This window comes from Chaetura pelagica, unplaced genomic scaffold, assembly GCF_000747805.2.
Source record: "Chaetura pelagica isolate M959 unplaced genomic scaffold, ChaPel_1.0 scaffold526, whole genome shotgun sequence".
NCBI lineage: Eukaryota > Metazoa > Chordata > Aves > Apodiformes > Apodidae > Chaetura > Chaetura pelagica.
The window spans coordinates 55,567-69,026 of record NW_009953500.1 but is presented as its reverse complement, the minus strand read 5'-3'; the positions used below and the strand labels follow the sequence as shown (position 1 = coordinate 69,026).

The 13,460-nt window shown below is 48.6% G+C and overlaps 1 protein-coding gene across 1 annotated transcript; it reads left to right on the top strand.

Moving 5' to 3' along the window:
- The first annotated feature begins 795 nt into the window (after positions 1-795).
- On the top strand, positions 796-11,349 carry ANXA4 (annexin A4). Its single transcript, XM_009999350.1, has 13 exons — positions 796-845; positions 1,134-1,299; positions 6,222-6,297; positions 6,753-6,847; positions 7,108-7,221; positions 7,382-7,472; positions 8,334-8,413; positions 8,798-8,854; positions 9,316-9,409; positions 9,925-10,020; positions 10,467-10,525; positions 10,864-10,986; positions 11,248-11,349. Exons 1-13 carry the CDS (start codon positions 796-798, stop codon positions 11,305-11,307), a joined length of 1,161 nt encoding a protein of 386 aa, XP_009997652.1. The 3' UTR covers positions 11,308-11,349.
- The last annotated feature ends 2,111 nt before the right edge of the window (positions 11,350-13,460 follow it).

Sequence of the window (13,460 nt, the reverse complement as noted above, 5' to 3'; positions counted from 1 at the left end):
AAAATCAGAGGCAACCTAAGATGGAGAAACACAGAAATCCTGCCAGTGGGTTAAAATGAGTGTGTGTGAGCCCAGAGCAGGAGGCAGCTGATGTGGGAGGAAGGGACAAGAATGGAAACTTCAACAGATGTAGGAAAGAGAAGAGTTTCTCCTCAGTGACTGTTGGCAGTAGGCACTAGTCTGCACTGAAGCCTGGTTGGGGTGCCAGATTATGCAAGGAAAGAGGCTCTGCCAAGCAAGAGTGCTTATGGCTTGAACCTTGTTTTCTGTACCCTGCACTGGGGGGGGGTAAGCAGGCTCTGGCCTCTCTGTGGAGTTATTTTTTTAGGAGACTGAGCTGCAGTGGCAGCTATAATAAGCTGGCTGCACAGACATGCTCACTGAGCACAGCCTGCACCCATCCAAGCTGCTAAATATAGGGCTCTTCCAGCAAAAGAGCATGTGCAAAAAGGCACTGGGATGACATATAACTGTATGAGCTGGAAAAAAGAACCTGAGAGGGTTGATTTACCCATTATAATTGTACTTCTGGCATCAGTGGAGACCAGAGTCCCTGAGGATAAACACGGTAAAGACAAGACATGCATTATTGCAAGGTTGAGTTCCCTCTGCCAGCCTCATTATCTTGTTCAAGGCTGACCCTGGCAGTGTCACATCAGGGTAAAACACAAGTCCCTTTGCCTGAAGCGTTTAGACTTTAGTGCAGTGCCACTTATTGGGGCAAAAATAATCCTCTTTATGAAAATAATAATGGTTACAGAAATCATGGCTGCTTGTGGTGCAGAAGGGGGAACGATGCTGAAGACCCAGAGAGGTGCTGTGGGAGCAAAGGAGACACAACACAGGTAAGGAATCCTCAGAAACAACTTGGGGGAGGCACACACGTTCTTGCTGGAGGCTGTTTGTGCCCGTGTGCCGAACCCCCCTGGTTCTGCCGGGTCAGCAGCACAAATCCGGACACCACATGCGGGCTCAGGCTGCATCCCGGGAGACCCGCAGCTCCCAGGGGTGTTCCCAGGCGATGCTGCCGAGCACGGCAGCGCCCTGAGCCCACCAGACCACCTCGATTTGCCAGGGTGACCCCATACGTGCAGATCCCTGGGGAGCCGCTCCCCGCCCTGGATTCCACCCAGGCGCTCCCGGAGGAGGGAGCGGGGCCGGTTTCCCTTCCCGACCGGCTGCCAGAATCTCCGCTCCGCGCCGGCGGGTCCCACCCCGCGCCAGGGCGGGGACTTTCCCAGCCAGAGCCGTCCGGGCGCGGCTCTGCCATCCCTGCCGGGGCTCCCCTTGGGACAGCAGGTCAGTGCCCGGCTCCCTGGGGGTCCCCTTGGGCACGGGGAGGGTCTCGCCTGCCGGGAAGGTGCCTGGGAAGGTGCCAGGCTCCCTCCTTACTCGGCAGGGAGCGGGACAGCACTCAGCCAGGGGGATGTCCCATTGGGGGGGGGGGCCTCGCCTGCCGGGAAGGTGCCTGGGAAGGTGCCAGGCTCCCTCCTTACTCGGCAGGGAGCGGGACAGCACTCAGCCAGGGGGATGTCCCATTGGGACAAGGCACTGGGAGCACTGGGACAGCCCTGGAGGGCACAGGCTGGGGGGGAAGGGGGGCCGGGTTGTGGCACGCAGGAAGATGGCTGACTTTTCCCAGGCAGAGGGAGTGCAGGTTTTCTTCCTATTTCTGCCCCGGCCAGGCTCCCCCCGCTCCCCGCCGGAGCGCAGGGGCTTGTGAAACATCCTCAGGGGGGTGCACAGCCCGGAGGGAGGGGTGCTGGGTGCCCCTGGTGCTGCTAACTCGGTGTTATATGTTTACCCCATTTTGAGGGCGGTGGCCACACAAAGGCCATCGTGTGGGAGGTGCTGGGATATTTCAGCTGGGTTGGGGCTGGCAACCAGAAGGGAGATCCTGTCCTGAGCTGCGGGGTGGGCTGGGGGTCAGTGACCCCCAGTGAGCCCGGCCCAGGGGCACTGCCCGCCGGGGAGCAGCTCTGCAAACACGGCAGAGCCATGGAAAAGCTGACCTGGCACAGGGTGTGGATTTGTGTTCGAATCATAAGTTTGTGTGAACGTGCACCCAATGAAAGAACTAGTCAAACAAGTCCAGTGTTTGCCTGGAGAGTGGATGGGTCGCAAAACGCTGGGTTTGCACTCTGGGTCCTGGGGGCAGGACTGGCAATATGTCAGTGAGCTCCAACTTCAGGGGAAAAAACCCCTGTGTTGATATCCTGTTAAACTGCCGGGAGCCCTGCTTGCTGGGAGCTGCATGTGCTCTGTGCACAGGGAGGGAAACCTAGATTTTAACTCGGTAGCACAAGCAGCTTCAGCTGTTTTCTGATAAAGAAGTTTATTCTGGATTTGGCTTTTAGAGGACATAGAAGTGAATTTATAAACTGTCTGATTAGCTGATAAAGGCTGCCAGGAAAAGGACATCTGTGGAAAAACTTTGAATAATGGGAGGGATGCCCTGTACACCTGCACTCTGTCATCTGGCCACAGTGTTTTGAGCCTGTTCTAAGCCAGGTTTTCTACAGCAAACTTGGGCCTTTATTCTGGGATGAAACAAATAAGATCAGGACAGGGATTAGCCAGGGCACCTTAGCTAGCTGACTTTTTGTATGTGTAGCTTAACTCTTCAGAACACAGAATTAAGTGTTGTTCCTACCCTGAAGTTTATTTTTCCCTTGGAGCTGCAGGCCAGGAATTGAGTTAAACTGTAGAGGGCTGGCAAAGATGACTGAGCAATCACTTTCTCTCAGTGCTAGCAAAGGGGTGGCCAGAAGAGCTTTATTCATCTAGCACCCCAGCCTGAGCAGTTTATGGAGATGCCTTCACCTGTGAAAGACAGTGAGAGGGTTGCAGGGGCAGGGACCATTGCTGGAGAGCCTGGTACTACTGCTGAGCACTTTGACCTGTAGCTTCAGCGGCTCATTTCTCGTGGCACTACACACAGAAATAGGAAGGAAACAGTATTTACAGATTGCACAGTGGGGTTGGCACCTCTGCCTGTTGCAGAGCTCTTTGTATTCCCAGACACGTTCAAGCTGGATGAAGAAATTGGAATCTTAAGGTCAATATTTAATGTGACATTTCTGTTGTAACTTGATACTGCAGGAGCATTTGCCCTCAATCCAGCACAGGCATCTTTTCCTCATGTTTTGGTTTCTTTCTGCCAGCTCATGAGTACTCCAGATTTTTCTGCCTCCCACCTCCTTTTCCGTGTTTACTGATGTTTCTTTTGCCCTCTAATTGACTTGCTAAACCACCCTGTCTAATATTCCTGCTTCTGGGTACAAATGGTAAAACTGCATCAGAAAAAACATCTGTGAAATTCAAAGCCATGATTTAGTGTCTGACTAAAGCAAATAAAGTTGGCTTTATATTTCTGTAAAAGATTAGAAAGAGCAAAGATTAATTTTCTGAGGTCTAGGTCATAATTTGACCACTGAAATCTGTAATCAAAGGAAAGGGAGCAAACGCAATTAATTTTCCATCTGTGGCCTGACTGCACAGAGTGTAATAACGTACAGGTGACCTGAAGAGCTCTGGGAGTGCCTGTGCCTAACACACCTGTGGCCAATGTCATGCTGGGAGTTCACTTGCCCAAACTGCACCCTCAGATGGTGTTCCAGATTTGTAAGAGTCATGTGAAGCATGAGCAAAGCCACCCCTGTTCTTGCACAACTGTCTGGGCTCCATAACAGCAGCTACCACGAGCTGGATGAAGGAGAGATGTTGCCAGCTGCTGCCATCACAGCTTCTGCTGACGGGCTTTGAGGCCCTCACACTGGGACAGCAATGTGTCCTGGTGGCCAAGAAGGCCCATGGAACCCTGGGGTGCATTAAAATGAGCGTGTCCAGCACGTTAAGGGAGGTTCTCCTCCCCATCTACTCTGCCCTGGTGAGACCCCACCTGGAGAATTGTGTCCAGTTCTGGGCTCCCCAGTTCCAGAGAGACAGGGATTTACTGGAGTGAGTCCAACAGAGGCTACAAGGATGATGAAGGGACTGGAACATGTGTGTGATGAGGAAAGGCTGAGAGACCTGGGGATGTTTACTCTGGAGAAGACTGAGAGGGGACCTTATTAATATCTATAAATACCTGAAGGGTGGGTGTCAAGAAGGCTCCAGGCTCTTTTCCATGGTGTCCTGTGATAGGACAAGGGGCAATGGACACAAATTGGAACACAGGAAGTTCCCCCTCACCATGAGGGAAAATGTCTTTCTTGTGAGGGTGACACTGGGACAGGCTGCCCAGAGAGGTTGTGGAGTCTCCTTCTCTGGAAACTTTTAAGACACTTGGATGCACTCCCGAGTGACCTGCCCTAGATTATGTGGTGGTCCTGTTTTTCAGGGGGGTTGGGCTCGATGATCTCCAGAGGTCCCTTCCAACCCCACCATTCTGTGATTCTCTAAACTGCTCACGCTGTGTGGAACTTGAGTTGCAGGGAAGTGAACCTTGTCCTAGTGCTTGATATCCTGTCCAATGATCCAGGAAAATACTTGGGGTGTGTTCCTGTGTAGGCCTCTGTGAAAACAAAATTATGAGAAAAAAAAGAAAAAAGCCTGGGGAGATGGCAAATAAACTTTTTTGATTTTTTGAAGGCTTTAACAGTCAGTTAAAGCTGCAGTGCTGCAAGGAGTGACACATGGCACCAAACTGAGGAGCTGCTGAGTATGGCAGAGCATAGAATCATACAACCATTCTGGTTGGAAGGGATCTTGAAGATAAGTAAGGAGAAGAATAATTCTCCTTGTCCCAGCCCTCAAGTGAAGTTAACATTTGTGTGCTGATCCACACCTTGGTGTTGTCTCTGCCTCCCAGGGAGTATCCATGAAGGATGCTAGGAAGGTGCAGGAACCTTCACCCTAATCCACCCTCAGGCTCTCACCTGACAAGGTCAAAGCCATGTGCTTAGAAGGACAAGGGGGTCATGGCTGGTTTCTTTGCTCCCAGGGCAACATTGTCTGCTTGTCTTTGTAGCCTCAGCCAGGCTGTCAAGTTAGAAATGGAAAATAAATTTCTTAAATTGGCAGTGCTAATCACCTGCCTGTGTACCACACCCCTCTTCCAGAGAGGCCTGAGCTGTTGTAAGTCAGTCTCCTTTGTTGGAAACCCAGGGAAATGCTCAGGAGCTGCTTTTAGTCCTCAGAAAAATTAGACCAGCCCCATCAACTGCCAAGTATGGTCTCTGAATTATATGCTAGAAAGTTAATGCTTCCTCTCTTTTTTATTACAGCTGTCTAACTGCCTGGGGACTGGGAAAACAACAGATTGTCCACGTAGGAGAGCAATGGTGAGTGTGTGTTTTCTGTCCCTGCTGTGCCAGGGTGTGCTCTGATCAGGTCCATGTGTAGCTCAGATAAGGACACAGAAGGAAGAACACTGTCACTGGCTGTGCCTTTATGGGGGGTGTGTTTATCACTCCTCTCTGCTTCCTCATACTGGAGGAGAATGGCCCACACATATATGGGCTGTTTCACTTCAGGAGTTAATGGAAAACCTGATCAGATATTGGTTCAAAGAGCATTACTTTCTCCAGATAAACTTCCTGGGCATATTCTTCTTCCCAGGTTCAACCTGCAGAGTACCCATCTACCTGGTGGTTATCCCTGGGCCTGTCTCAGGAAGCCTAAGCTTGCACACATGCTAAGCAGGGATTTGCCAATGATTTTCATGGGAACAGGGAGAGCTTTGGAAAAGATAATGTGGTCCCACAGAAATGGCACTAGATGGGAGGCAGGAAAAACCTTGTTGTGAATCACTGTTTTGAAAAAACACTGCACTTTTGAGGGCATTATTGAACAGAATTATGGTCCTTGGCTGCTCTTAGAGAAATCAGGAATAGGGCTTTGATGGGAACAACTTCTTCTCTAATTTATATGGAAAAAAGCTGAGAAGAAGCCCCAGCTGGACAGAACGGAGATGTCAGGCTGCCTGGTATTATTGAATTGGAAACTAGATACTCCAAGGCCACCAATATGAAGATACTTTGTCCTTTTAGGTGTGTTCCCATGGCTTATTTCTGTGGCTGGGATGCTCCTCTAGAACAAACTGTTTCTCTTTGGTTTAGCGTGGAAGCCTGGTATAAAATGACTCATGTTTGTTGGTTAGACTTCACTTGCTGTCACTGTGTTTGCATCTTTGGAATTTTATTTCTTTTTAATTCAGCTCTCCTATATGTATGTATCACTTTGAGTCTGGTTTTCATAACTCCTCTCCGTGTGTTTAGGCAACAATCAAGGGGGTCTCTAGTTTCAGTGCTGAGCAAGAAGCACAAGCACTGAGGAAGGCAATGAAGGGATTTGGTAAGTTGGTGTCCCTCCACTGTTAAACTCTCTTTTTTCCTCAAGGATTGGGAATGTTTTGTCTGGTGGTTTGTTAGAAGGACAGTCTAGCCATTTGCATTGTACGACTCCCTTCTGAGGGCACTGAAGGGAGTTGAGCACTGAAAGGAGTTGATCAGGCTGAGACTTGAACTCAACTGGAAATCCAAGTCTTGGACACAAAAATTAAACCCTTAGTCAGGCTCCTGTCTCTCCAGCAGTGTGGTTCTGCTATGCTGCTGCTGGGTTGAGCCCCTTCTGTACACTGAACTAGACCCCAGTGCTGTCAAGAACCAGGTTGTATGAGGAACAGAAGATGTTGAGAACCAGGTTGTGTAAGGAACAGAAGATGGTTAATGTCACACTCAGGACAAGACCAGAGCATGTGTCTGGTTCTTGTGCAGGCAGCCTGACCACTTTCCCTGGATTTCTTCCAGGCACAGATGAAGATGCTATCATTGAGGTCTTGACCAAACTGAACGTTTCCCAACGTCAGCAAGTTCTGATCACCTATAAAAGCAGCATTGGCCGGGTAGGTGGTCGTCAGGGGTTACTGGCTGTGGTTTTAACTGGGAGATGCAATTTTGGGGTTCTACCACTGGGATGAAATGTGAACAACATCCTATTCTCCATGACAGTAAGGTTAGCACAGGCTTTCTCTGGCCAAGGGAAACTTGTTCATCCAAGCAACTGTTCATCCAAAGAGGGCTGGAGTGTGAGGAAAAGTCGCAAATGAGTTCTTCCTGTTCTCAGGGGCTAGATCTTCTCCCAACTTCACTCTCTGTCTTCTAGGATTTGATTGATGACTTGAAGTCTGAGCTGAGTGGACATTTTGAAAGGGTGATCATTGGTATGATGACTCCAACCACCATGTACGACGTGCATGAACTGAGGAGGGCCATGAAGGTTGGAAATCTTCCTTTTATGTTGCTTAAGTTCCAGTCAATTTAGTACGATATGGCATAAATCTACATTTATTACTATTTATTAACTTATATATATATCCTAGTTGCACACCAAAACAGTTGTCGTGATCATCTTGGATCTTTTCTTTGCAATTCCCTAGGGTGGAGGAACAGATGAAGGTTGCCTGATTGAAATTCTGGCTTCTCGCACTAATGATGAGATTCGGCGCATCAACGAGAACTACAAACTTCGTATGTAGCACCAACCACGAGCCAGTGTGATTCGGACTGAAAAGTCCCTTGTGTGCATGTGAAGAGGAAGGAGAAGGGTCTGTTAGCCTTTAAATGTGTCCAGAGAGAACCTTGGAGTTAGCCAGCTGTCAACAGCAGGGCTGCTAACAACCTCAAGGGCTAGAATTTCACCCAGAAACTGGATCGGTGTAAATAAAGCAGGAGGGGTGGTGATGTCTGTCAGCTGGATGTCTGTCCACGTGTGCATCTACTACCAGTTTTATACTGGCTGAGCTTCTTGATGTTGCCCTGTAGCACTGAATATGGTGGTGTTTCCAGCCCACAGTTCCATAATTCATATGGTTTGGGTTGGAAGGGACCTGAAAGATCATCTAGATCCAAACAACCCTGCATGGGCAGGGACACCTCCCACCAGCCCAGGCTGCTCCAAGCCCCATCCAACCTGGCCTTGAATACTTCCAGGGATGGGGCAGCCACAGCTTCCCTGGGCAACCTGGGCCAGGGTCTTCCCACCCTCATAACCGGGAATTCCCTCCTCATGTCCAACCTCAATCTCCCTCTCCCAGTTTTCATCCATCCCCCTCATCCCATCCCTCCCTGCCTTTGTCCCAAGTCCCTCCCCAGCTTTCCTGGAGCCCCTTCAGGCACTGGCAGGGGCTCTAAGGTCTCCCTGGAGCCTTCTTTCTTCAGGCTGAACCCCCCACCTCTCCCAGCCTGTCTCCAGAGCAGAGCTGCCCCAGCCCTCAGATCATCTTTGTGGCCTCCTCAGGACTCACTCCAACAGTTCCATGTCCTTCTGGACAGTGTCCAGGTGGAGGAGCTGTTACTAACTGATGTGTTGTGTGTCTGTGCTCCTGCTAGAATATGGCCGTACGCTGGAGGAGGACATTGTCTCTGACACATCTTCCATGTTCCGAAGGGTCCTCGTGTCCCTCGCGACAGTAAGTCCAGGCTGAGGGAAATGGGACTAATCTTTCTGCTGCTGGTGGACGTGTCTCTCTCCTCAGTGTTTCAGCCTGGCTTTTGCTTCACTTCTCTTGCTTTTCCCCTCACCTGGATCTTATGCCCAGCTTCTGCAGGGAGAGGAGTCTGACTCTGGGTCATGTTCTCGCTTTAAAACAACCCAGTTCAAGTGCATTCCTTCTCACTTCAAAAGGAAGTACAAATCACACCTGAGCCAGATGTTTCTGTCTCTGTAAACTCCTGCTCAATTGTAAGGATCCCATTATGCCTCTCTAGCAACTTGTTTTCAATGGGGAATTTGCAGGACTTGCTTCCATTCGTTGCTCTGATGAAATGAGTTTTTCATCCTTGTTTCTCCGCAGGGAAACAGAGATGAGGGAACGTACGTGGATGATGCCCTTGCTCAGCAAGATGCTCAGGTGTGTAGCAATTTGCTTCCTTGCAAGAATTGTCTGTTCTTGTGCATGTGATGTGTGGTGAATCCCTGCTCTTTCTAGACCTCTTTTGGTCCTTTTTTTGAGGCAGAACAGTAAGCCTAAGGCTGTGATAGGCAGCAGTGCCTTGGGTGGAGCCCTGGGCTCTGTTCTCAGTTTTGACCCTTAGAGAAGCCTCTTCACTGTTCTGACTCAGCCAGTGAAATGGGGATAATGGTTACTCTGCAGCTCTGGTGAGAGGTCTCTAGACAGGCTGAGTATTTGGGAAGGGAGGTGACATGTCAGTTGAGGGGCGCTGTACTTGGTCAGTATTAGGTGGAAAATACCTGTGATCTAGACAAGCCACAGACCAGCAGTGCTCAAGTACCAAGGAAGTAAAAATCTCATGTGATGTACATCTGGTTTTTTCAATTAGAGTTATTTTGTCTGTTCATAATGTCTTCAAGTGCCTGTATGAAGCTGGGGAGAACAGATGGGGAACAGATGAGGTACAATTTATGGCCATCCTCTGTACACGGAACAGATACCACCTGCTAAGAGGTAGGTAGGACCTTCCACAGTGTCCTGGATGTTTTTCCTTGTTTGAAGATGATACTTTTGTAGGAGCTTTGTTCATTAACTGATACCGAACACTTCCTGAGACAGAAGGTATCCAAGAGCATTCAGTTCTTTAAGGCCATTTTATTCCCTGCTGAGACAAAAAGGGACTTGAGAAAAACATCAGTAGAACTTGCTACAGCCTGTAAATTTGAGATAATGAGGTGTAAGTCCCACTGGGGCAGAGAGGGAAAGAAGCTAAGCATTTAAACTGCCATCATTAACCAGCAGTTCTTGAAAACCCTAGCAGCAGTGGTGGGCCAATTAACAAGACACTTGATAATTAAAGTGAAATATTTCTGTGGTACAGCCCAGACTTAGCCTTCAATGTCACAGTAATGGTACAATGTTCATGCAGGGTATGAGGAGCTTGATCTTGCAAAGTGATTCTTGGTGGTTTGCAGGCTGTCATTGCCCTGGAGTGTCTCACTCTTGTTACCACTGACTCTTTTTCCTAGTTTTTGATGTATACAGAGGAATTGCTGATAAGGACATCACAGACAGCATTAAATCTGAGATGTCAGGAGACCTCGAAGATGCTTTGTTAGCTGTGGGTGAGTTCCCTGCTTTTAAATTTTGTCTACAAAGTAGTCAGTTAATTAGAGATACTGTGTCTTGCCCAGGCTGGCTGTTATTATAGCTTCAGGAAGCAGACGCTGTTTGGTTTTTTTGCAAGCCACAATGTTTTACTCTTGGCAGATAGAACCTGGTGAGAAAGCTCTGTGCTTTCTGGCACTGTTTACTTGCCCAAGTGATTCTTTGGTACCTGACATTTGCTGTCAGTGAGCATTAAAGCCTCAGAGAAACTATGACTGGGTACAGAGACATGAGTTTACAGCAGGTCACTGACCAAGGATGTCTGCCTTGTACCTGCATAGTTGGCCCTGAACTGCATCTTTACAGAATAAACACATTGACTGAGAAGTGCTGTAAAGGTTTGGCAGAGTTTCTCCTTCCATTTTAATTGGCCTTAATTATCTTTGTCTTGTCTCCCTTCCAGTGAAGTGCATACGAAATAAACCTGCCTATTTTGCTGAACGATTGTATAAATCCATGAAGGTAAAGAGGTTTTGGTGGGATATCACTGGTTTTTTTTTTTCCCCTTGCCTTTGCATGCTCAAGTCAGTGGCATGCCAGCAATCATTAGACAAAATGAAACTTGACCATAAAGTGGGAAAAAAAGAAAAAATCTGAGCTTTTTTATGGCCCTCTTTTCCCTCAGGAAGCCCAGAGCAATCTGCTGACTTGGCAGCGAGCTGCTAGTGATCACTCCATTAATGCAAAAATACTCTAATTAGGAACAGATCCCACAGAAGACCAAATGCAAAACCCTCTGTGTCTGTCACTGATTTGTCCAAAATGGTTTGTAGTTGTACAGGGTTGGTTGATTTCTTTAGGGCTTGGGAACAGATGACAGCACCTTGATCCGCGTGATGGTGTCCCGCTGTGAAATAGACATGCTGGATATCAGGAGGGAATTCCTGGCCATGTATGGGAAATCACTCTACTCCTTCATTAAGGTAAGCTCCTCAGAGTCAGAAACAAAGAGCTGGATTTGCTCCACAGCTTCAAAGAGACAAGTCCCCTCTTGACACCTGTTGAGTATTTTAGAGGAGCTAGAATCAAGGAGACTTGGCATTGATGGACTGAAATTGTTTCTGAATGTTCTTGATTCTTAAATTATCAAAGAGGTTACAAACCTACAACAAATCATACATGCTGGAAAGAATCCAGCCTTGTACACAACTGTGAAACTAATCCTGTTCCTTTGTTCTTTCTAGGGAGATTGCTCAGGAGACTATAGGAAGGTTCTGCTCAGACTCTGTGGTGGGGAGGATTAAAGGCTGCCTGGTGTCCTGCCTGGGTGATGGGAAGCAGCTGATCATAAGGATTTCTTTCTTTTTCATTTCTCCCAAATACCTTATTAATTGCTAAGAGCACTGACTTAGGTTAGTTAATGCTCTGGTTAGATAATGGCCATTCTAGCTGACCCTTTTGGCACACTTTTATGCTTGGAACACCCATTTGTCTACTAACTGGGCTGGCAAAACCCATCTTAAACAGAGTGCTGTAACCAAAGAGATAAAAGCTCAGTCATTTCCTGACAAGTTGTCCCTTTGCCATTGCAAAACTTACCAGCTGAAGCAAACTGGGGTGCACAACAGGAGAGGCTTCACAGGGCAAAATAATTTCATTAGAACACAGAGAGTGCAGAAAGTAGGCTTGCTTCAGGGTTTGCTACATAATTAAAACACTTAGAAAATACAAGCATGATTAAATCTTAGAATCACAGAATGGTGTTGGTTGGAAGGGACCTTCAAGATCATCCAGTTCCAGCCCCTCTACATGGGCAGGGACACCTCCCACCAGCCCAGGCTGCTCCAAACCCCATCCAACCTGCCCTTCAACACTTCCAGGGCTTCCCTGGGCAACCTGGGCCAGGGTCTCCCCCCCCTCACAGCAAAGAATTTCCTCCTCATGTCCAACCTCAATCTCCCTTGCTCCAGTTTTAATCCATCCCCCTCTTCCCATCCCTCCCTGCCCTCGTCCCAAGTCCCTCCCCAGCTTTCCTGGAGCCCCTTCAGGCACTGGAAGGTGCTCTAAGGTCTCCCTGGAGCCTTCTCTTCTCCAGGCTGAACACCCCAACTCTCCCAGCCTGTTTCCAGAGCAGAGCTGCTCCAGCCCTCTTATCTTAGCTTGTCCTCTGTTAGTGTGGAGCATTAACAGCCTTGCTGCACTTTATATATAATGTTATATATATATATAATGAGACATATATATATATATGTTACCTTCTGGATAGGGAAGATGTCACTGGTGACATTGGAATAAGCTCTTCCCACCCTGGTTACAGGCTAGCCCCATGTTCTTGGTGTGTCTTCCTTGACTCATGGGAGTATAAATCATCAGAGTTGCATTACAAACCCTTCCTTGGTATAAATTGATGTCATTAGAGCAGTGCCTTTTAAGGAATGACCTGTCCCCAAAAAAGCTGCCCCCCAAATGAGCACTACCTGATGCCTTAGGCTGGGCTGCCTGGTACTGGGGTAGCTCACCAAGCCCCACCAGTGCTGGTGGGAGCCTGGTGTGTGTGTGACCAGGGCCCAACTTGCACTTCCTCACCAACCTCTGCAAGAGACATTTCCCCAGACCCTACAGAGCTGCCTGTAAAGCTGAGCAAAGATATGGTTCTTGTTTGCCTTAGCAATTCATATTTTTTTAGCTGTTTGTACATAACCCTGTTTTGAAGGCTTCACGCTAAGGTCAGAATTTGAAGGCACAATTACCCAAATCTGTCAGGACTTTCTTCTGAATTAAGCTCGAATAGGTGACACTTCTGTCACCTCAAGTAAAATAATGTGCTTCATTGCTCTCTGCTCTAGTTGGAGGTATGTTCCTTAGTTTTGGTGGGAGAGGAGGCTTAGCTTTTTCCAGCTCTTCTGAAGCCTTCTGCTCTGCGAAGGAAAACTTGTCTTACCCGGTACCACAGGCCACGAGGAGCCCTCAGGCCCGAGTTTGTGTTCCAGTGCCTCACGTTATGTTGCTGACTTGTTAAAAATTAATAAAGAATTTGTTTCTGTACCTTCTGCCACCAGCCTGTTTTCTGGGAGAGGTGAAATAACTGTGTCCTTGTATTTCCAAGGGGCTTCTCCTCCTTAGCTGAACAGTTTCCTCACAGAAAGGGCTGTCAGGGGCCCCCACCCCTGGGGGGGTTTCCAGGATGGTGCTGAGGGAGATGGGTTGGTGGGGGCTGGGCAGCAGGTGGATTCCACGAACTTCAAGGCCTTTTCCAACCCGAACTATCCCATTATTATCCTAGACCATCCCTTATCCCGGGCTATCCCTTATCCCGGACCATCCCTTATCCCGGACCATCCCATTATTATCCCGGACTATCCCTTGTCCCGGACAGTCCCTTATCCCGGGCCATCCCTTATCCCGGACTGTCCCCTCATCCCGCCCCCGGGATCCGCGGCCCCTCCCGGCCCCGCCC